At 38.1% G+C, this 24473-nt stretch overlaps 2 protein-coding genes, 1 long non-coding RNA gene and 1 pseudogene across 5 annotated transcripts; all 4 read right to left on the minus strand.

Annotated features, from left to right (window-relative positions):
• Window positions 1-4715: 4715 nt before the first annotated feature.
• On the minus strand, window positions 4716-5078 carry LOC133728199 (uncharacterized). Its single transcript, XM_062155610.1, has one exon. The coding sequence runs from the start codon at window positions 5076-5078 to the stop codon at window positions 4716-4718; it is 363 nt and encodes a 120-aa protein (XP_062011594.1).
• Window positions 5079-13036: 7958 nt separating this feature from the next.
• Window positions 13037-14296, minus strand: LOC133724932 (F-box protein At3g07870-like; annotated as a pseudogene).
• A 1863-nt stretch (window positions 14297-16159) lies between these two features.
• Window positions 16160-18304, minus strand: LOC133724933 (F-box/kelch-repeat protein At3g23880-like). 2 transcript variants are annotated; one of them, XR_009854114.1, is made up of 2 exons: window positions 16942-18304; window positions 16160-16177 (listed from the first exon to the last, which is right to left on the minus strand). XR_009854114.1 is itself a non-coding variant. In XM_062151851.1 (1 exon), the coding sequence occupies exon 1, from the start codon at window positions 18166-18168 to the stop codon at window positions 17047-17049; it is 1122 nt and encodes a 373-aa protein (XP_062007835.1). In that variant the 5' UTR covers window positions 18169-18304; the 3' UTR covers window positions 16874-17046. The 2 variants fall into 2 exon arrangements, 1 of the variants encoding a protein (XP_062007835.1); XM_062151851.1 differs by lacking the exon at window positions 16160-16177 and having other exon boundaries at window positions 16874-18304.
• Window positions 18305-20604: 2300 nt separating this feature from the next.
• Window positions 20605-24354, minus strand: LOC133737626 (uncharacterized). Of its 2 annotated transcripts, none has more exons than XR_009859874.1 (4): window positions 24192-24354; window positions 22404-22475; window positions 21770-21895; window positions 20605-21062 (listed from the first exon to the last, which is right to left on the minus strand). It is a non-coding gene; the product is annotated as an uncharacterized LOC133737626 (long non-coding RNA). The 2 variants fall into 2 exon arrangements; XR_009859875.1 differs by having other exon boundaries at window positions 22381-22475.
• Window positions 24355-24473: the final 119 nt, after the last annotated feature.

Raw genomic sequence — 24473 nt, forward strand, 5'->3', positions numbered from 1 at the left:
GACAATCTGAGTGCTACCTACATGGCATCTAATCTTGTGTTTCATGCTCACACCAAGCACATTGAACTTGACTACCATTATGTGCGTGAAAAGGTTGCTCTTGGCAGTCACCGTGTATGCTTCATTCCTTCCACGGATCAGCCGGCTGATTTGCTCACTAAGCTGCTTCACAAGTCTCGTCATCATCTCCTTTCTGGCAAACTTGTTCGTCAGGGACCGCCAAGTTTGGGGGGGGGGGTGTTAGCGAAACTAAATCTTCTCCTGAAATCAAACCATGATTCTTCTCCATTGAATTACTTGTTAGCTGTTTTGATACGGTTACAATTAGCTATAAATATAGTTTAATTGTTGTATTGTAACGACATCAATTCACTGCTATATATGTGTATCTTTGTAAACAGCAATATACAAAAAATCAGTTTCTACAGTAAGATTGGAGTTGCTTTAAAAATTTCTAGCTTTACTGGTAGCAATACTTGAATAATTGATTCTGGAGCATCTGACCATATGACCTATGATTGTAGTTTCTTCCTTTTTCTCAATCCACCCTCTATTTCCTCTGTTGTCAATGTCAATGGTGATTCTTTTCCTATTTTGGGCATAGGGTCTGTTCGTCTCACCCCTTCCTTGAAACAACATAATGTTCTTTATGTCCCTAATCTCTCTCATCATCTCATATCTGTGCCTCAGCTTAATACTCAATCTCGGTGTTCTGTAACATTTTTTCCTTTGTATGTGATTTTTCAGGACCTCCTCACCAGGGAAATAATCGGCAGGGGTTATTTGAGGGGTCGACTATTTCATCTGGATTGCATGTTCGCCGGAATGAAGCCGGAGAAGGCAGTCCAAGTAGCTTTGATTTCGACTGGGGTTACTAGTCAAGTTGAAGAATTATGGCTATGGCATAGGAGATTGGGACATCCTTCCTTTAGTGTCATAAAGAAATCTATGCCATCCTTGTTTTTGGGCATTGATGAGTCTAAGTTGCATTGTGAGTCATGTATCTTAGCTAAAAGTCGTTGTACTAGTTATCCTTTGAGTACTACTAGGAGTTCTTTTCCTTTTGAGCTTATTCATTCTGATGTATGGAGACCTTCCCGTGAGTCAACCTTGTCAGGCAAACATTGGTTTGTTTTATTTATCAATGATTATACCCGACTTATGTGGGTCTCTTTATTGAAACACAAATATGAAGTTTTCTCTGCTTTCCAAGAATTTTTTTTCTCTTGTTCAAAATCAATTTGGGGCCAGTATTAAAGTCTTTTGATCTGATAATGGGGGGGAGTTTGTCAATTCTCAGTTTCACCTGGTGCGTGATGGGTCCTAATCCATCATCTCTCTATAGGGATAGAACAAGCCCATATCAATCGTACCTTTTAAGTATCAAAAGATTGTCTTTTTATACCAGTCCAATGAAGTTACGTTGGCGCAAGGCTATATTTAGCCAACAAGTTCACAACAAATTAGGTGTCTGGTCTTGCATTGTGCTAAATACAATAATGCGTCTATTGCACTTAGGTAGGGCACTTCTGCCACTAACACATCTTCATCATCATTCCTGAGATGAAGCAGATCTCTCTTAGGGTCAAGACTCCGTATAACCATGGGAGTACTTACAGGCTTGACTTTATCAAAATGCCTAAGAATTCATTGACACGGTGTACAAGTTCAAAATCTAGATAAAACAGTGTTCTCCCAAGGTCCTTTATCTCAAAATCAAATTTCAGGTGTTCAGCGGTTTCCTTTAACTCATTAAGGATTTCAATTATGTTCATCAACATAAACCGTGACAATTGCAAATCCAGAACTTGTCATGGAAACCCATGGGCATAGTTCATCATATCCCTTCCGAATCAAGAAGTCACTTAGTAAGTGTTGCGTCCTCATTGCAAACGCACTCCGTGGTCTAGAGCCACTTGATTTGAGCAAATGAAGTTCATCATGGACTTTCATGTATATTTTCGTATCTACATCCCTATAAAGATACGTAATGACCACATTTGTAAGCTGCATATTTAGTTATTGGGAAACTACCAAACTGAAAAGGTAGTGGAGTGCAATGACATCCATTACGTGAGAATATGTCTCCTCGCGCATAGTCAATTTCAGGGCGTTTGTGAGAAGCCTTGTGCCATGAGCAAATATCCTCTGTTTGTCATATGCTTTTTGTTGATTTTTATGTTAAATATGGTTCTAAATAATGCCTCTAGCGAACACGGATAATATTGGTTGTGCCTCATGTCAGCTTCTTTTGCTGTCTTTACATCACCTTCTTCTGATTTGAAGTTAAGATACTCGGTTCATGTTTTATCCTAGTGTGTGTATATCTCATATGTGAGATATGCTAATTATGTAATTGTGTCAGAGTGCTGAAATTAATGAGTTGTGGGTCATGATGTTTCTGAAACCTACATTTTTGGTTGTATAGATCAAATTCATGGTATGAAGAATGGTAGGTTGGTTGACACTGAAAAATTCGTTCTGAAACGCCTTTTAAGTTTTTTTTTTGGCTCTGGCATGGCATGCTTTTCATAGTAGAGCATTTGATTAATTCAATGACATATTATATTTTTATTATGTTTGTGTGGTCAAGAGAAGGTTCTTTTTCTCTTTTTTTTCACCATGAATTGTCACAGTTTATAATGTGATTGCGAGGTTGCGTCTCTAGGGTCTTCCTTTGTTATTGCTTCTGTTTCTGAGAATATTGTAAAACTGGCATAAAGGATGATTTCATCAGGATTGTTTTGAAAGGAAAAAATAGTTATTTGTCAGAAATGTATACAGTTTTGTGGGACTGTAGTCCTGAATGCTTTATGGAGATTGAGCAAATGGACCTATTTTTATTGCTGCATGTTAATTTGTTATACATAGAAAAATCATTATTACCACAGGAACATGAGTTATTGGTGTAGAAATATCTTTCTGTTATTTTGTGTACCTGATTGAATAGATGTGAGCAGTGTAACCTTGAAACCCTTGAATTTTTTAGGTTTTGTTTAATATTATATACATGGCTTTTGTAAGACTAGGACGTTACATGCAAACCAACCTATAAGAAAATTGAAGATGGATAAATGTGGCATGTTAATTTCCAGCACTCAGTTATATTGTGATAATTGTGGATAAATGTCAGAACTGTATACAGTCAATGGTACTTCTGTCCTTACTAGAAATGAGTTTGGAAAGGTCCAGAGTCTAGACATAGAAAAGGAAAGTAGTCTTGTATTGTTCCAGGAACTTTTTTTTTTTAATTTTTTTTTACCCTCTAAACTACCAGTTTAAAATAGGTTTTAGTGCTTCTTGGACGTTGCACTGGCTATATTGGAATTTTATTTGTCCTCTGCATGATTGTTTGATACGTCTGATAGAGAAATCACTCGTTTAGACACTGTAGTGCTTGACACAAACAAAAGCATCAACTTCTGATGCTGTAATAGTATTCCATTTTTTTAGTTTATGACATTAATGAGATCTTGCTGGGATATTGTCATCTTTGTGAATTGCATCATGGAATATTGTTCATTGGATTATTTCGGACTTGGAATGCAGATGATAGAAGTGTCCACCTATTGTACTTGAGAAAATATGAGGTATAGATTCCTTGCAGTTTAGTGCTCACTTGTTTGCATAGATTTTGGCAATACTCTTAGTTAACCAGTTCCTCATTCCCTCTCACTATACAGTAAAACTTGCTACTCCAGAGCAAGACGCATTCTTATAGGGATAGGAACGTCATAGAGTTAAGGTTTCAATCCATACAGAGTATCAATATTATGCCTTAGAGTTAAGGTTTCAAATTTTATCCCATTATAGGATTTATAGGGTTGAGGATTCAATCTTAATTTATGGTCCTTAGTTTTTTTTTCCATTCACCTCTTCAAATTTTCTCTTGCAAATCTACTTTTTGAATCGAGTATGGTGCTTAATTTCATGCCCCATCAATTTGGAAATTCGGATATTGCACCCTATCTATGTCATCAAGTTCAGATAAAAAAAAAATGTCATCAAGTAAATTAAAAATGCATGGAAATAGAACAAGTTGATAATACTCATACTGGGGATGGGAAAATGGGTTGCGGAGCGAGTATCGGCCGGGCTTGTCATAAGCATTGCGGGTGCGGGGGTGGGTTCTCTGTTTACATTGCAGGTGCGGGATCAGGGAGATCTAAAATGTCGCAAGAATGATGTTGAGCATTAAGTTGGTCATTCAGAATTATTCTTGGCAGCAAGTAATAGAAAATTATTGAACATAGGTCTAGTTGGTAGCTGACTAACTGTACAGAGTAGCGGAACGTTCTGTGAATCGAGGAAGGTTTCCCTTGGACTCCTCAAATAACTCACCTCTCGGAAGGAAGGTTCTTTCAGATCCTATCTGGCTATCCATTTTAGAGCTGTAAATAGAAGAAGCTACAATTTTTCGTCTCTAAAATTTTATTAGTAATATCAAACCTGGATATTACAACCCTAAGTTTCCTCATAGAACTAGAATAAGAAAATGTAAATTACGAAATTAACGTAAACCTTATTTGACAAGGAACTAGGAAGCTTCAAAAAAACTGTAAGAACTGCAGTGAAATCTGCAACCCCTATAGCTCCGAGATACTATTGCTCGAACAAGAATTGTCATCGACTAAATACTTTCATATTTTTAACTTATTTTGGGCAGATTTCTTCTTTCTTTCTTCATCTTGAATTGATCATCACCTTCTCCTACATCATGCCGGTGGCACAAAACCTCCTCTGAGAGAACAGCTGTTGTTGAGCAATGGAGGAAAGAAAGGATTCAAAGGAAACATTCTAGGCCAACAGCTTTGCTCCAAACCAATAAAGGCCTTGCAACAGTTGGGACCAATGTTGCCAAATTGCAAGCTGAAAATAGAGCGAAAGACTTCCAAAGCACATCCACTAATGTTGGTTAGGGATGACCAACACTTTAGTGCATCCTGCGGCATTCCTGGTGGAAACAGGCCTGGAATCGAAGGAGCATTGGGTGGTAGAAACTGCGCATTGGCTAGCAAGACAGTACTGCATAGTGCCACTAGTAGCACTGAAAACAATGCTTCAATGTTCATTGACATGGCTTCTGGGGCTAGCTAGCTAGTACCAAACGCAACCTTCTAATATTGGTTTTATAGATTTACTACTTGGTCTGTGAACTGGAGGAAGACATGGAGAACTATTTATAGACTTGGGCACTGGAGATAAGTAACAGAGGCTTTATGAGGTTTAAATCAGGTTTGAATTGGGAGTTAGGAATTAGGTTAAGAACAGTTCTGGTCTAATGCCATTGAACCTTTACTAAAATTAAATCTATGAATCTGTAACTGCTGGCTTAATATTTGGGTTTACATTTTTTCCAAGTCCATATGCGTTTTACAATGGTGTTTTAATACCTTTTTAAAACTGAATACACATTAAGAACCTCTAGCTAGCTAGCTTTCTTTACCTTGCCCAAGGCTTATGACTATTGTTGATCAAGGTTTTAGAGTCTCATTATCTGATCTCACCCCCATATTGAGAAAATTTGATTGTTTTTAATCAGTCTCTATTATAGTTTTGGGTTACACCGAGCCTAAAGCCTCCAAAGCCCCAAAAATCACTGAAACAGTTTCGTTGCGAAGCTCTGGAGTACAGTAATGAAACTACAGAGGAAGTAAGAAATGAAGATGATGAACTAAAATGCAATGCACTGAGCATATAACATTGTAACTTCATCAACAAAAGTACGCAAGTTTCTAACCCAAAACTTTTGAAAGTAACTTCTCTCATCACTGCTGCAACATTAACACTGCATTCTATTCCCAGTCAACACCACCACTAAGGTTATTTCATCATTTACTTCCTTTGGAAAGCAAATTTGAATTTCTTCTTCCTCCAAAGAAAGAGCTCTACCCTCTCCGCGCAACTTGTACCCTCCACGCCTATATCAACAGTATGCTGTGACAGTTTAAAGATCAACACTACATCAATTGATTATCAGTTGTTACAAGGCCAGGACTAATCCACTATCAACCATATATCCATAAGTTACCAGTTGCCATTATTCAAATTTTTTCAGTTTAGCGATGCACGTTTCTTGAGAGAAGGTAAACAATGCAACAACACATTCTTTTGATGAGCTTAGGGAGTAGGGAGAGTCACTCATAGAAACCAGCAGAAAAAATGGGCACTATAGTCTCTAGCATTCAGGAAGTAGAAGAGCTCGATCATTCACCACCATTAATAGATCTACATTACCATATACGTAGCAAGAAAAACACTTGGTTACTTAACTCTACAACCTCAGACTATACATAAAAGATAAATAAATAAATAAAAACAGGAGCCAACATTAATAAGTCAATTCAGTATACAAGGTTAACTTCCTTTGTACCTTTTTCATTTGACAATCTTTTCTAAAACTCACATTTTATTCCTGGAACCTGGATAAGATGTTATTCTTAGTCTTCACTGCAGTAGAACATGAATCTTCATATTACAACTTTAAAAATGAATTGCCTAAGCAGGATTCATCTACAAATCTCCCACTTTAAGCCGCTAGAAATGACATGTTCTAACAGGGTAGGATTACATTGTTCATATTACATAATTTGCACTTCCAAATAGAGATATATATATACAAATACATGTGAAATGCATATATATAATGTGTGTGATTTTTCATAATGTGACATATTTGACAAATTGAAATTGAAAAGAAGTAACATTAGATTACTTCAAAAGTTCAAAATATAGACTATTATTAGTATTATTTGGTTGGTACATAGTAAAGAGAAAAAGTACCAAGTTCCCCAGATGCCTGTATACAACTAGAAAATGGCTTGTAAAAGTGGAGTTGGCACCTGACGACATGATCAGCAGTCCTTTAAGTTTGAAACCCAGGCACTGTTTCAGCTTTGGTAATCTATGCTGTAAAGGAAACTGGAGGAAATCGGCACTGTCATGACATAGGTGGCTGCATAGTGGATCATATTGGCGGCTTTTGTGTACAATGGACACCCTAATTAGATGGTGTCATGTGGCTATTGATTAATTCTAGTAGTGCTAACATTCCCAGTGAAGAGATCCTCTTATTTCTATTCTAGCTAGCTACTACTAAGGAAAGGACTAACTATTCTTCTCAAGCATGGATCATTATCCTAAAACTTGTAAGGTATACAAAGCTATTTCAATATGTTATCATCAAGAAAGGAAAAGATCTATGGCCAATCATATGATTGTTTTTCGGAAGTGAAGGACCATAAGATAATTTTATGCTCATAATGCTTGCACAGCTAAGACTCGAAATCTGGCCTAAACATGCATATGTTCATTTTCCATCCTTGCAATGTAAATTAGAAATCTGTCAACCAAACCTCAATCCTCATATTGGTTCTGTCAGTGTCATAGATTTCAATTCTTAACAATCTAAAACATCATATACTCAATCCGAGCAAAGACAAAAGAAAAGCTAAACATTTGGATTCAGTATAGAATATTTCTATTCATTGCAGGTACAAGACCAGTGACTTCAATTGCTCTAGAGCCAGTAACCAGAATACTTCTCTAATATTTTGGATTTTTGGTACGTCATCAACTAACAAAGTGCTTCATTAAGTGAACAAAATGTCAAACTATCATTCATATATGAAACACAATACAAAATAAAAAGCAAATCAATTTCAAGCACCAGGTTATCAATTATTCGTCCAATAAATAAATGTTTATTGTTGTTAAGGAAACTAATCTGACATATCTTTTGTATTATAGCAGATCGTATTTATAGCAGATCATATAAGCTATGCAGTAGTTGTAACTTACCTTGTCTGTAACTTAGGTTGTAAATAGGTTCCTGACTTGTAGGGACTGATTGTAATCACTCTTGTATAAGAGATACGTTTCTGTATCAATGAAAATCACAACTTCTGCCTATCTGTCATCTCCTCTTTTCATGGTATCAGAGCAGGACTAGATCCTGACTCTCTTTCTTCCCTGCTGCACTCTACCCTCACGTGCAGCCTACTCTCTAATCCCTCACCTTTCTGGTCAACATGGCTAAAGATGATGTTCCACCATCAAAAGATCACGGCAAGACACATGCCGACTCCTCCAATCCTCCTCCATCTGAGATGTCCAAATCTGATCTTTCTAATCCTTATTATACCCATCATTCAGATCATCCAGGGCTCGTCCTAGTCTCTAAACCTCTGAACGGAGACAATTATGCAGGATGGAAAAGGGCTATGACTCTAGCCTTGAATTCCAAGAACAAGCTGGGTTTTGTGAACGGCACAATACAGGCTCCTTCAGAAGAGACAGACCCCGAAGGCTATGCGACTTGGTCGCGTTGTAACGATATGGTTCATTCATGGCTCATCAACACTATTGATCCAGAAATCACCGACAGTGTCATCTACTATCCTACCGCCCACGAAGTATGGGAAGACCTTCGTGAGCGATTCTCTCAGGGTAACGCTCCGCGAATCTTTGAGATCCAGAGAGAAATTGCTTGTCTTCGACAAGAGCAGCTGTCAGTCTCAGCTTATTATACAAAATTGAAAGGTCTATGGGATGAATTAGCTACCTATTCAGAGACATCTCGTGGACCACAGGCAGAACAACAAAGACTCATGCAATTTCTGATGGGGTTGAATGATACTTACAGTTCCGTTCGCGGACAAATCCTTCTCATGATTCCTTTACCAACAGTCCGTAAGGCATATGCAGCGGTCTCCCAGGATGAGAAACAACGTTCTCTTTGTGCTTCTCATCCCATTGCAGATTCATCTTCTAGCGCAGCCATGGCAGTGCGCAATTCTGGAAGACCCAACTTCAATTCAGGCAGAGGAGGACGTTTTGAGAGGAATGATAGGCAATCCCAGCGTCCAGATCGCAATTTTGCGTCTCAGGAAGGACGGCGACAAGGTTCTGGCAGGGGGAGACCACATTGTACTTACTGTGGAGATCCAGGCCACTGGGTACAGACCTGCTATCAACTGATTGGGTATCCCCCAGGTCACCCTAAAGCAAAACAAGGCACAGGTTTTTCGAAGCAATCAAGAGTAGCAACACCTTCAGCAAATCAGGTTAGTGAAGTTGTCGAAGTTGACAATGGGCCGACGGTGACACTCACTGAAGCCCAGTTTAAACAGTTTATGGCTGCTCTCAATCATCCCACTTTGAAGCCCAATTCAAGTGCAAGCTCAAGTCCCAAAGCAAATGCTGTAACAAAACCAGGTTTGTCCAAGGTCGTTTCCCGCAATTGGATCATTGACAGCGGTGCGACCGATCATATTACTTCATCCACGCAATTATTGCATAAAAATAATAATTGCTCATTACCACCTGTTCTATTGCCTAGTGGAGCTAAAGTTGACATTGTTGCTAAAGGATCAATACCTCTGAGTACCATTTTTTATCTTCATGATGTGTTGTCTGTGCCTCAATTTAAAGTCGATTTGTTGTCGGTTAGTCGATTGACGAGAGGATTGAATTGTTCGGTGACTTTCTTCCCATATTGGTGTATTTTGCAGGATCTGGCTACGAGGAGGACGATTGGTTTGGGTGAACAATGCAATGGATTATATTATTTGGTGGCATTAGCGACGGAGAAGTCCATGACCAGTCCTTCTCTTTCCACCGCTCGCCCAGCTTGTCATCTCACCATCACCTCCACCGACCTATGGCACAACCGCTTAGGGCATGTGTCATCCTCTTGTTTAGGTTTCATTGCTAAGAATTTTCTGCATGTTTCCATTTCGTCTAATAATGCTTGCCACATATGTCCTTTGGCTAAGCAGAGTCGCTTCCCTTTTAATACTAGCATTATTTCTTCTGTCAAACCTTTTGAAATTATTCATTGTGATATTTGGGGTCGATATCGATTTCCTTCTCTTTCTGGTGCTCATTATTTTCTTACCATCGTTGATGACTATACACGTTTCACTTGGATATTTTTAATGCAACACAAAGATGAAGTCCAATCCCTCATTAAACGTTTTTTTAGCTATGTTGTCACTCAATTTGATTCTCGTATTAAAACTTTCCGTAGTGATAATGATAGTGAATTTCTATCACTTCGCTCTTTTTTTAGTGATAATGGTGTCGTTTTCCAACATTCTTGCGTTTACACGCCTCAACAAAATGGGGTTGTGGAGCGTAAACACCGACACATTCTTCAAGTGGCTCGTGCTCTAAAGTTTCAAGCACATCTCCCTTCTCAATTTTGGGGGGAGTGTGCCCTTACCGCAGTCCACATCATCAACCGTTTACCTTCTCCCGTTCTTTCTTTCAAAACCCCTTTTGAACTCCTCTATTCGAAACCTCCTTCCTTCTCTCATCTCCGCGTTTTTGGCTGTTTAGCCTATGCGACTAACGTCCACCCGTCTCATAAATTCGATCCCCGTGCCATTCAATCCATTTTCATCGGCTATCCCATCGGTCAAAAAGCCTACAAGTTGTTTGATTTGTCTCGCAAGAAGGTTTTTACTAGCCGCGACGTCAAATTTCATGAACAAATTTTTCCTTATTCCTCCCAGTCCAAATCTGTTGCCTCGTCCTTGGGCCCCCAACCCGGCCCAATTCCCTTGCCTAGTTCTGACATAGATTTCTCCTTTTCTCCATCCACGTTGTCTCCTCCCAGTCCTCCTCCTTCGTCTTCTTCCTCTTCTGATCGCCCCTCTGCCTCCTCTTTCCCCATCTCTTCTTCGCCCCCGCCACCTCCGCCACCGCCACCCCCGCCTATTCTCCGGACCTACTCCCGCCGCCGTCCGACGCCGCCTGCGGTCGACGGCATCGTTTCCCTCGACCCATCCTCTGTTCCTCCTGCGGTCGACGACGCCCTTCCTTCTTCTCCGGCGCCGCTCGCTCCTCTGGTGTCGCCGCCCTCCTCACCTCCTCTCCCTGCCCCTTTTGCGCCTGTTCCCGCTGCTGACCCCGCCCCTCCTCCCATTCCCGAGCCGGCTCCTCTCCGTCGCTCCAGCCGCCCCGTTCGTCCGCCCGACCGCCTCACCTACCATGTTTGCTCCGGCCAATCGCCCTCTTTGCTGCCTGGTCCGATCAAAGGTACCCGCTACCCATTAGCTAATTATGTTTCATATCACCGGTATCTGCCGCAGCACCGTGCTTTCACGGCCTCCCTCAGCCACGTTCCCGAGCCGCGCACCTATTCTGAGGCTGCAGTTCACCCTGAATGGCAAGCCGCTATGGTTTCTGAATTACAAGCTCTTCAAGCTAACCGCACCTGGACTCTGACTCCCCTTCCGGTCGGTAAGGTTCCTATTGGCTGTCGTTGGGTTTATAAGGTGAAACACCGAGCAGATGGTTCCGTTGAACGGTATAAAGCCCGCCTGGTTGCTAAGGGTTTTACTCAGTTAGAAGGGGTCGATTATCAAGAAACCTTTTCCCCCACTGCCAAAATCATTACTGTTCGATGTTTGTTGGCTTTGGCTGCAGCTCGTGGTTGGGCATTACATCAATTGGATGTGAACAATGCGTTCCTCCATGGTGATTTAACGGAGGAAATTTACATGTCTCCTCCACCAGGGCTTCGGCGACAGGGGGAGGAGAATCTAGTATGCCGATTGCACAAGTCCTTATATGGTTTAAAGCAGGCCTCACGGCAGTGGTTTGAGAAATTTTCTGATGCTGTACGGTCAGCCGGGTATATCCAATCTAAAGCTGATTATTCATTGTTCACTAGAAAGCATGGGAATTCATTTACTGCGTTGTTGATTTACGTTGATGACATATTGATTACTGGGAATGATTTGGAGACCATTGCTGCACTTAAAACTTTCCTACATAGTCAATTTCGTCTCAAAGATCTTGGAGACTTAAAGTATTTTCTTGGCATTGAAGTTTCAACTTCCAAACATGGGATTTTTATATGTCAACGTAAGTATGCTCTAGAGATTATTGAAGACGCAGGGTTACTAGGAGCTGCACCTGTAGATACTCCCATGGAAAAAGGTTTAAAATTGTCTGATTGTAGTGATTTGCTCAAAGACCCCGGAAAATATAGAAGGTTAATTGGCAGGCTTATATATCTCACTGTTTCACGCCCTGACATTACTTATGCAGTCCATGTTCTTAGTAGATTCATGAACCAACCCAGAAAAATGCATTGGGAGGCAGCGTTGAGAGTGGTACGTTATCTAAAAGGGGCTCCTGGACAAGGTCTGTTCTTCTCTTCCATTAATGATCTGAAGTTGAGAGCTTATTGTGACTCTGATTGGGCGGGGTGCCCTATCACTAGAAGGTCTACCACCGGGTATTTTGTTTTCCTTGGACCTTCTTTGATTTCTTGGAGGTCAAAACGTCAAAAGACAGTTTCTTTGTCTTCAGCAGAGGCAGAATACCGTGCTATGACAGGCACATGTTGCGAGTTGACTTGGTTACGTTCTTTGCTTAGAGATATGGGCTTATCTCTTCGTGAACCAGCCCTGCTGTTCTGTGATAACAAGGCTGCACTACACATTGCGGCCAATCCCGTATTTCATGAGCGCACTAGGCACATCGAGATGGATTGTCACTACATTAGAGATAAAATTCTGGATGGTTCTGTGGCCACAAGATATGTGAATTCAGCTTATCAGCTTGCTGATGTTCTTACTAAACCTTTGGGGAAGGATATCTTTATTCCTATGATTCGCAAGTTGGGAGTGCAAGACATCCACTCTCCAACTTGAGGGGGAGTGTTAAGGAAACTAATCTGACATATCTTTTGTATTATAGCAGATCGTATTTATAGCAGATCATATAAGCTATGCAGTAGTTGTAACTTACCTTGTCTGTAACTTAGGTTGTAAATAGGTTCCTGACTTGTAGGGACTGATTGTAATCACTCTTGTATAAGAGATATGTTTCTGTATCAATGAAAATCACAACTTCTGCCTATCTGTCATCTCCTCTTTTCAATTGTAGTTTGATCACTTGATGTGATAGAAAAGAAAGACTGACACAATAAGTGAAATTCAAGTGTTAGACAATAAAAGCAAAGTGCAACCATTACATTTATACCTTGAATTTATATTCTATACTTCTGTTTTGGCCCCAGTTAAAATGCTCTTAAAATGCTCTTGAGCGAAATGAAGGTTGGAACATGACTAACGGCTTCACAATTTGATTGAGATCCGCAAAGCTTAAGGTATTTGTATGTTTGGTCTTTTGGGTGATAGCACATGAAGGCATTACTACTAGAATGAAAGATCACCAAACCTCCATTGTGAAAGTATTTCATCGGTTGATATAAGCCAAACGGCCACTGCTTTTCATGACTAAAAGTACAAATACATAGTTCTTTCATCCAAGACTTCTCTCCACCATTATCTATCATTACCCACACATTAATGTCATCAAGGAAAGCAACTTCACACATAGAAAGAAAATCACCTAAAACTCCCAAGCTAACATGATGATTACTTGTTCTCAGTTCAAAAGGAAGTGGTGGAACTGACTGGAACCTTCCATTGTCAATGTCAAAAGAATCTATGCAAGATGAAGAAAGCTCACGGTAAAACCAATAGATCACTCCTGTCATATAGGTGGTGAACTCTGCCTTATATCTTGAGAACGAAGCATTTGATAAGGGAATACTACCAACACATTCCCATGAACCAGTCCCAAGTGTGTGTACCTCAGCTACTTTGCTCAGACAAGGTGTTCCTTCTTCAAAAATTCTTATTACCTTATATTGGTTAGTCTTCAGACTAAAACCAAATCCACACACAACAGATACATCTTCATTGTTAGTATGCTTTGAAGCTTCGGGTAGGAGTATAAACTCTCCGGTTATTGGATTGCACACAACAAGAGGATCACTGAAGATCGGTTCAGACAAGCAAAGAAATCCATTATAGGAATTCACCACCTTTTACTTGTGCTCATTTGACAAAATCTTGATGCAGCTCTTCCTTGCAGTGCCTTGATTCCTACTATGCACCAGATTAATATCAATTACCTTTTCAGCATTGCGTAGTGGAATTTTATATTTTCCAAGATTTATGTGGACATGACACCAGATACACTTCAATTTTCTATTGTTGCACTAGCAGTCCTTCAAATCAAAAACCTAGTTATCTTCAGGCTCAAGCAAGTAAAGGGTTCTTGACACACGAGTTGGATGCCAGGGCCAAACCAATGGATAGGCCTCTGCTTGTGCAAAATGAAGCTTAGCAAACTCAGGTTCCGAAAGTAGATCATGCCAAGTCTTGCATACACATTTGCAGATGATAACACTCTTAGTTGGGAGCCTTTGTAGGACATCTTGAATAACAGACTTTGGAATATTTGTTATAAAAGGATTTGATAGGAGCATTATAATGCGACATTATTATTGTTAACTCCCATATTTTTTGTTAGTTTAACTTATTTTATGGTTAATTTAGTTGTTTTTATGTTTTACAGGAATTTTGATCAAAGAAGAAAAAAAGCAGCAAAAGAGGGATTGAAAGGCAAAATCGGCAAATCTGCCTATGCAGATCAGTCAATTTCGACAGAGCACTGAGACCAGCTCAGAACGAACCAGATGTTGAGCTTTATATTGATGGAAGCCTTGTATGTCTAATTTCCAAATCTTTTTACGGCTTGTTAATATCATTTTCTATAAGAAGTTATGGCTGATTTAGCACAAGAAAGTCAGGCTGCGCGTGACGGGAACTTGTGTTTCGAAGCCCAAATCACACCGGGAAGCCTGAGGCCGAGTTTGTACTTCATATTCCCACTTGATATGGACAAATAGCACGATGTGAATAGTTGGAATGAGTCATCAAGATCAAGAGCCGATAGGAAAACTTCACCTAAGCACGCTAACCCTAATTCTTTTAGGTTTTGGATTTCCTACACAACAAGAAAGATGAAGGCAACTGCTAAGCATATAAAAGGAGATCAATATGCAGCAGCTCACTCTCTCTTCCTCCCCTTCATTAGTAAACATTCTATGTTTAACTAGTTTTTATTAGTTAGGGGGTTGCTTGAAGCCCCTAGACATGAACTACAAGATGATTTGACCTTTGATTTTATTTTCTTTTAATTCAAGATTAGACTTTAGTTTACTACTTTTCCATTGATGAATGCTTACTTGTATGCTTTGAGTGCACGCTTAGTATGCATGTTAGGATTCTACCGCTTTGATTGTTTGATACCTGGATCAATAGTTGGATTCCGCAAACCTTCTAGAGAAGCAATTGTTAGTTTTCACTATCAAGTAAACTAAGTCCTAGGTTTAGCAAGGCGCTAAGTTTATTGCGATGCCTAGTATGTCTCACACCCTTTTAGAACTTAATGATATCTTCTTGTTAAATTTAATAAGCGTACCTTTAGGTTGCATGTTAGAGAATAGCCTAGGTGTAGAGCACTTCCTGCCTAGCGTACGAAGTAAGAAAGGGTAATAGGTTGTGTTCAAGCGTACCAAGCCAACCTAAGCATTAGGATTGAACAAATTGAATTAGGATTGAATAAATTGTCTCGTGTGTGATTGTCCCGGCTGGATGCATCTTCCCTAACTATCCTTCATCATATTGTTTTCAAACCATCTTAAAACCAGTTTTTGTTATTTTCAGCTTCTGTACTCTATCTTTTCGTATTTATTTTAAATAGTAAAAGAAATCCAAAAAAATTTTGTGTGCTGGGCACCCTATGTGTCTAGTACATCACTGTAGATTTTTGTAATTTTCTGTATAGTTTAGATTAGATTTTTAATTAGATGTTCGACTGCTGTTTGCTAGGAACAATGGTCACTTTTGGGACATTGTTAATTGTTTTGAGTAGTTAGAACCTTAGTCTTCTGCGGGAAAGACCCTTATTTACCCTTGCTACAATTGACAATCTTAAATGTGAATAAGGAAAATCATAGCTTATAAATTTAGCTATCAGGATCCATGTGTTGAATTTGCTCATCCTTGTTGCCTGGTTGGTTGGCATTAGTTGGCAACTTTCTTTTTCTTTTCATGGTTATGCTATCTAGATCTGGGATAGTCGAAAGGCGAAAGAAAACCCAAAATGTGTCAGCATGATTCATTCATGTTGTACTGATGTTACAACTAGCTGCAGTAACGTATGATGAAACAATACTTCAGATAAAGGTTGGTACAAATTAAAAATGTACCATCCAGGGAAAAGGAAAAGACCTGAAAGATCTGACCTTTTGGTTAAGAAATTTGGTGATTATAATCAGAACGGCTGAATAAGTTCCACCAATCTGCAAAAAAAAATAAATAAATAAATAAAATAAATAGAGAAGGTAAACCTCAGCTTTAAGAAAAATTTGCACACATATCTTGAGATCATGAGCAACATTATCTTTAGTACTAGAATCACAGCATATCATACTACAAAGGTGAACTTATGGTGCACTCTGATTCAAGCTTGTTTTACTCTGCCAATAACTCTGAAATTCTTTTCTCCTTGACTATGTCGTCTAGCAAAACAGACTAATCATATCTCCATCTGTGTCCAGGATTCAAGAAAAATATTCTCTTAAATTTAATAAATACAACAGTAGCTAGCAACTAGAAACTGCATCAGAAGCTTGAAATATAGCCAATTACGAAGTACTACTTCAAATACTGGTATAGACTTTATTCTAGAGGGTTGAAAACTTAAAATTTGGTTGCATACATGATGTGAAACAATATTAAGTAACTTATCAGTGAATTTAACTGATGACAGTATATAAGTCAAATGGTTTTTTGCAGAGTGATCTTTAGTGGTCTAGACAAATGATTGGTGTAAATCATGAAATACACCACAAAACGAAAAGGAGAAATGGCTGTTAAAAAGCCAAATTATGTTAGCATTTCCAATAATTATGTTACCAAATGTAGTTGACAAAAAGTCCTATAAATGTGTTAAAAAGCCATTAAATATGAATGATATCAAGACAGTAATAGCATCATGGTTCAAGAGCATGAAAATTATAAAAAATTTATAATTCAACACTACTTCAGTAAAACGAAATATTACATATATCTTCCAGTATACTTAACCATATGATCAAGTAGCTGCAGCCCTGAGGGTGCAATCAGATTTCTGTTATTCTTCCTCTTCTTGCTCCATGGAATCTGCATATCAAGTTGCTTTATCAAGTAAAACTAGACTCTCCATGTAATATTCAAGACATGTGCATCCTGGATCTGTATAAATTCCAAGAAGCTCATTTGTGTTTTTCTTCGGATCATGAAGGACTATCTCTCCCTTCTTTCCTTTATACATTTCTAAAAGAAACTCACCATTCTTGCTAGACCCCAAAACCCTTGTTACCCGATAGTTTGGGGTGAGAATATCAATGGTGAATTGCTTTGTCCATGACTCCACCACCCCATACTCTCTCATAACCCATACATTCCAACAGTTATGTATAATATCATAGTGTTGCACAGAAAGGGACTTGCCAATGGCTGAAATGAACATGTTTGGCGCCTCAGAAGCCAAGTCCTCTGGCATTTTAATCTCATGAAAAACCTCTTCACACACATCAAATCCCAAAACAACATTGTGAAAAGCTTCTCCTTTCTTAGAATACCCTATGAAATGGATAAACCCATTAACAAAAACCTGAGACCACATACTCCGAGCAATCTCATGCTTGGGAGAAGCTGCAGTAATGCTTTTCCAAGACCTTGAATTGAGTGAGTAGAGCTCAACTTCAGGGCTACCTCTGTTGTGACCTTCATACACCAGCTGCACTATCTTGTAATCATCTCTCTCAGCATCAAACCCAAACCCGTAAACTGTATAGTCTTCAGAGTGTGAGATATGAGGTTTAGGAATAGTGATGGACTTTCGAATTGAGGGGTTCCATAGAATGAAGTTATTGGTCTCGGTCACGTAATCATCTGAGAGGAGGATTAATCCATTGCACGAACCCACAATTCGGAAACACTCATTGAAGCTCTTAGCTGGAAGTTGTGGTTTTGAGTACTCTTGGAAGGTGTGGTTGTCTAAATGTAGAGAATACTGCTCTACATTGGGCTCTCTGGGGCAATGCCTGAGAAGGAGCAGAGGGCCATCTCTGGTGATTCTGTTTGAAGTGAGTTTGAGGTGGTTTTTGATGAAGGTATTGTGTTTAATAAGGGTGTTCCAAGATTTGCTAACAGAGGTGAACTGAAGGAGAGACTTGATGGGTAGCCTCAGAAGAATTTCAATCATCATTTCTTCAGGAAGGTAGTATGATGAGAATTCCATTTTCATCTGTGTTCTATTTCTCTAGGCTACTTCTTGTGCTTCTGACTCTAAACCCTTTGGGAGACTTATATTATTGAAGATCCATGTAAGATTGGTTTAAGGAATCAACTTCATGCCTCCTAAGATTGTAGTGTAGCTGGTGGGAAAGGAAATGGCAAACTTGGCTTTACTGATATTCAAAGTCATCGAGTGGTTGACTTTGAAATAGCCAAGGCAAATTGACCAGTCTACTCATGAACTAACTAGGAAGTTTCCTTTGATTTTTCAAGAAGTTGGACAGACCTTTTCTTTTCTTTTTTGGACAGACCTTTTCTAACTTGACCAAGACGTAAACTTCACTTACCTAAGACAAGTTGATGTTTAGACTAGAGATTCTAGAACCCAGCAGGAGTTTCTTTTTCCTTTATAAAATATGTTAGGATTACGCGGTGATAATGAGTAGTTTTATGTCAAATTACTTGACATGACATAAACGACATATTCATTAAGGAGAGTGAAATTCACACGTCTCATTTTACAATCCACACTCCATGTTTTTTTTTTTTTTTTTGTATCTTCACATTACATTTTTACAATCTAAATTACAAAAAGACAAAACCTAAGATACTAAAAAATGAAACCTTAGAGTGTGGATTGTAAAATAAAGAGTGTGAATTTCAATCCCTTTCATCAATCATGTCATATTCTGGCTGACCCACAGACATATCTTAAAATCTAAAAGCTCAAAACCGGCAAGAATCATTATCGATCTACTATCTAAATTAGACCACTACTCATACATTTTATCCAACAAAACCTGCTGATGTCAGGGAGATCAACAAAAAGAGAGTTTCCAATTCAACATTTCACAGCAAGAAATGTTAAGAACAATATATTCTATATAATGCTAGGTGTCGAAATGCGGTCCGTTAACAAAGTAATAACAAGAGTTGATTTTTTATTCATGCATCTTCGTACGTCGATCCAAACGTTTTTGCCTCGTTTCTAGTAGTAGTTAACCGTAACCTGCTAATTAGTCATTAATGGGCTATCAATATGCCCGCTTCAGCTGGTATATATAACTATCTACACTAGCTGAATGCCTTCACCTTACAAGTCAATCACTATTATGAACTTCTTCAAACACCATAACACAAGATCAAGAAATCACTTGAATGTATTTTTAACTCTTACATGAGTTCAGCCCTTTTATTTTCTCACTTACCTTTCTTTTATAGAAACATTATTTAGCCTTAAACATCACTGTCATAGGGTTAATACGTTGTGTACCAATTAAACAAATAAGATCGAAGATAGGAATAAAGGGAAAAGATACCTGAAAGTGAAAGGGGCCTCATATTCTTCGTAGAGGAATCCCAGTAGGTTCCACCAAGCTGCAGGGTCAGACACACGCGACAAAGTAAGCGTTGAAACTTCGAAACGCGCGTACACATACTATTCTGGGTTTGAAAGCGATCCAAGCAAACCAAACCCAAATACTAAAATCTCATTGGGATATAACATATCTAGCTACTTACCTAAGACAACTTCTCTGCAACTCTGCAAGTGCCCCAGGACTGAAAATTCTAACCTCAGAAAGTGACTGCGATTTTGTGGGGATGTATTCCTCAAGACTGGTCAAAGAGCTTGCTGAGGAAGCTAACTTGCACAATAACCAAGAAACATCTGAAAATGAAAGAGCCTTTTTTATTTTTTTTTTCTTTTTAATTACATCAACAACTCAATATAAAAAAAATAAAAATAAAAACCTACTTGTTCCAAATTTTGGATAATATTGCACTCCAATTTCTATATACAAGTGACTAAGACCCACTTTTATATGTCAATTTGACGGAATATTGATGGATATAGCTCAATTAGAGCTTTCCGTGAGTTCGTATACTAAGATGATCACTTCAAGACTTCAAGTTCAGGTACGAGTGTCCGGTGACCAAATGTATGACCGATCCATCAGAAGCAACCATCTTTCTTGTGGCTTGTATTATTTTCTAAGATACTGTTCATAGAAAAGAAAAAAAAAATTATATACAATCCAAAGTATAGTCATCATAGAATTAATGCACCTTTCTTTTTCTCATTTTTTTCTAGGCGAAAAGAAGTGTTCTTTTATTTGCAGAGTCAAAAATTTATTATTGAACGTAGTTTTAATTGAGTGAACTAATCGGTCGCAAGGTATGTATTGGTAAGTGAGTGTTGATTGGATTTTCGTATATAACATCCTCCAGCCTAAAGACCATGCCATATATGTGCACAAGTACAGATGCACTAGTAATATAAGGGGGTTTGAATGATTCAAATCTCCCATTCAAATCATAGTATGTATTCATGTTGGTATTGAAAAATGTACGTATTCCTGTTACAATTATCTTGCAGACCTTGAAATTTTGCTCCATTTTTGCTTCAGAGTTGAGGCTCAAATCTAAATACTTATGAAGACATTCCTTGATGAATGATGAACACCAAATTGGCATTCTAAATTTCTAATATACTTCTCCCAAATCAATTTTTATTCAGATACAATGTGCAATTGATTTGTAATATACATTCAACTATTCAAGGGCAATGAACCCAATCCATCTAGCATGATGGGATTCAAAATTCTGGGCAGCTTGCAGTTGCAGTCATCCTCTTTCTAAAAGTAATGGAACAAATGAACCATTATTGAAGTTGACACCCAGATGTACTCTAACAATAACACTCAGTATATACTGAAACCTATAAAGTGGCTTTTCCTTCTGACTCGCGGGCAGTAGCTTCAAAATATCAACTCCTAATGATTTAGAGCTCTGCAAAGGTAAAGGTTGGATGTTGGAACACAAAATTGCTGAATATCTGAGACTAGCCCAATATGCTTCATGCCAAATGCTTCACCGAAAAGTGGACTCAAATATGAACTTTCCCTGCATAAATTTACCACATGTCAAGTTATTCTGCATTGGTAGTTGCACTACAATCAATCAGTTTACAGAATACCAGTGTGTAAATAAAATAAAATAAAACAAGGTTTTGTTGCAGGTCACAATAGCTCTGTTCACTCTTAGGACAATTTTAATCGTAGCCCATGGAAGGGTGTTTCCCTAAATAAGTTATATCCACAATTAGGATATATCCCCCTTCATTGCTGCACCTCTTATTCCAGGTCCAAAAAAAAATTTAAAAAAATCCACCGTGGAACTGAGAAGACAACTTCAGAATTCAATTTGATCAAAATAACAGAGTGTAATTTTTCTCTTCTTTGTTGCTGGGCCGTTTGGTCCCCATTTATTCAAAAAAAAAAAAAATAACACATAATAAAAGATTAAAGTCCATTAAAATGTAGAAGTTTTTCAAATTGGTATGCCTATATCAATAATAAGAAAATTTTGCCAAAAGTGCATTTTGAACAGTAAGTTGCATCGTATACTATCTAGTTAATAATTCTGAAGTAAAATATAATTAAAAAGAAAAAGAAAAATATAATGCACACATGGCAGACAGTTGACTGTATAAGATGTTCGACCTCACCTTACCTCTTAATGCTTAAGACGTTGATAAGTGAATGACGTATACTCATCAAGAATTTACAATCATTGATTAACTTGCTTAAGATTCAGATAAATGGACTTACTGAAGCTCTTATGTGCCATCATCTTGCTCATCTGTCTCTTCAAGAATAACATATTTTGCAGCATTCATCTCGACTGATTCCTCCATGTCGTCTTCACTTGTATGACCCTTCTTTAGTTTTTCATACCTATAATAACACTCATTTATAAAGAGATACATGGGAATGATACGATACAGTAAAGATGCATGAGTTATAGCAACAATTCCTCACAGGCAGTACTGTTTTTTATTTCCTTTTTACTAGCTGAACTGAAAACTACTTCCCTTACACTTCCTATCTTCCCCTTTCTCTCTATCTAAATAAATGAAGAGAACAAAAGCTCCTTCATTGTAATTTCTCTCTCACCTGCCTAATTACTTGCTCTCATTTGCATTTAAACAAAGAGGAAATTAATGGATGGCAAGAACATGCTAAAGCATAAGTATAGAGAAAAACCAATCCACCCTTAGGGACAAACAAACAAAAGAGCAAAATCGAAAACAAAATTAACAAAATGACTAGTAAATTTATCTTCTAATAAAAAAGTTTTGCTATAATTTGAAACACAAACGAGGTTCTATTACAAAACTCTCATGAAATTTGGTAGACAATAATTGCAAATTGTGACTTACTTGTACCAGTTGAATAAACTCACCCCAAGAATAATTGTGAAGAGTCCAACGCCTTTTAACATAGTAAATTCATCATGGAAGTAAATGACTGCAACCTGACAAATGCATAAACCAATCAGTATCTCTTCCTGATACACCACATGCAACACTAGGAGAAATGGGAAACACAAACAAATCCAAATACATAGACGCATAAAGCACGCAACAAATCAGCCATCAACAAAAATTTGTGCAGGGATGAACAGCATGTCACCTTCTACAGGAAAAGAACTAGACAATACACTCTAGCCTAAATTGCAATTAATATATTTGTTTGGCTAAAGCCAGGATCCTTAACTCCCTTAATTGATTAAAACATGTAGTTGTCCAATAAAAAAACTGTAAAACCATACTTTTATAACGGTCATAAATGGAAGTTTCCTATATTTTTTTACAAAGCCAATTTTTATCAGGCGCCAGGTACTGTTCTTCACTCTGTATCCTGCTTGGCTTTGACAAATTAAGGTGACCAATAAAACTTATAGCATAAGCAGGCGTGTACATGCACGATAGATGCTACTTCAAGATCAGTTTCTACTCTTATAAAAAAGCCATTCTAGCATTCACATGAGTGAAATCAATAGATAATAGTTATGTTTATTGCAATTGTATATAAATTCATATGAAACCAGCACCATGTTACATTGTTTATTTGATGAAGTTCTCTAGACACAACATACCAATATAGCGAGAGCCTCCTAGACAGAATGCATCTGCATCTGAACAGAATGCATCTAAATTGAACAGAATGCTTCTAAATCTGAACAGAATGCAGAATGCATCAATTTAGCTATGAAGCATTAAGCCATAATTCCCATAAACAAAATGATTAACAGAATGCATAAGCTATTAACAGAACTAGAATGATTAACAGAATGCTTTAGCAGACTACCATTAAGTCATTAACAATTAATATGTATCACCATTCACCCATGTAAACATAAAGAATAGTCTGGAAAATCAATTGCAGGCAATAATAACGTTCACCATACTACCAAAATTTTCATTTACAACAACCTATTATACACCAAAGACAAACATCAAAACTTTTTTTATTTATTTTGGCTAGATAAACATCACAGCCTCACCAGGGATTGATCCCCAGCACTGATTCTTCTCAAGGAAGAGAGTGTATCATTATGTCTGAAGATTGAAAGCTAGTTCAAAGAAGAAACATATAAGACTCGAGCACACACACATATAATAACAAGAATGATTAATTGAACTATCTGCTGCACTTGTTAATTTAGTCATTATTTAACAGAATGCACTCAATGCAGTAACATGAATAATTGAATAGAATTTCACTCAATCAAGACTAAATCACACCATCACATGTTCACAGCAAACTTAGAACTTAGAAATAAAAGCATAATTAGTAATTAACTAATTAACAATCAACAGTTAATTTTTCTCTTCAAACTGGAGAACAATCAACACCAACACCAATAATCAATAGTTCAAGTGCTCAACAATCAACACCAATTCATGTATCCAAAATAGATTAGTAGATTCAGTAGTCAGTACCCAACTACCCACTAACCAAAATAGTGAAATACCAATTCAAACTTCCAATCGTATCTCTCACTCTATCGATTTCAATGGAAATTGTAAGAAAATGAATTAAAGGTAGAATCTTTTCAACGAAATTAGTTTCCTGTGTGCAGAAGATCATCATGGTTTCAAAGGGTATCAAGCAATGACATGGTTTTGGGATTGATTTTAGCAGACACAAGATTCATTGCGGCTGAAGTTTAGAAATTGGAACTTACCGTTTAGAGGCAGAGGCGCGGACCAGAGGGAGTCTGAGGTAGAGACGCGGTGGAGGCGTGGAGCAGAGGTGCGGTGCAGCTGCGGTGGCTTGGGGGCGGGGGAGGGAGCGAAGAGCAGAAGACGAGTGAAGAGCTGCGGTGGCTTGGGTCTGTTTGTTTTGGGGATCGAATGAATCGATATGTTTTGCGATCGAAAGAAAAGACCTTAAAAAAAATAAAAATAAATAAATAAATAAAATAATAAAACGCCTAAAGCCGCCTAGCCCGCCCAGGCCGTCTAGG

The sequence above is a fragment of the Rosa rugosa genome, chromosome 1 (assembly GCF_958449725.1).
Source record: "Rosa rugosa chromosome 1, drRosRugo1.1, whole genome shotgun sequence".
NCBI classification, from domain to species: Eukaryota; Viridiplantae; Streptophyta; class Magnoliopsida; order Rosales; family Rosaceae; genus Rosa; species Rosa rugosa.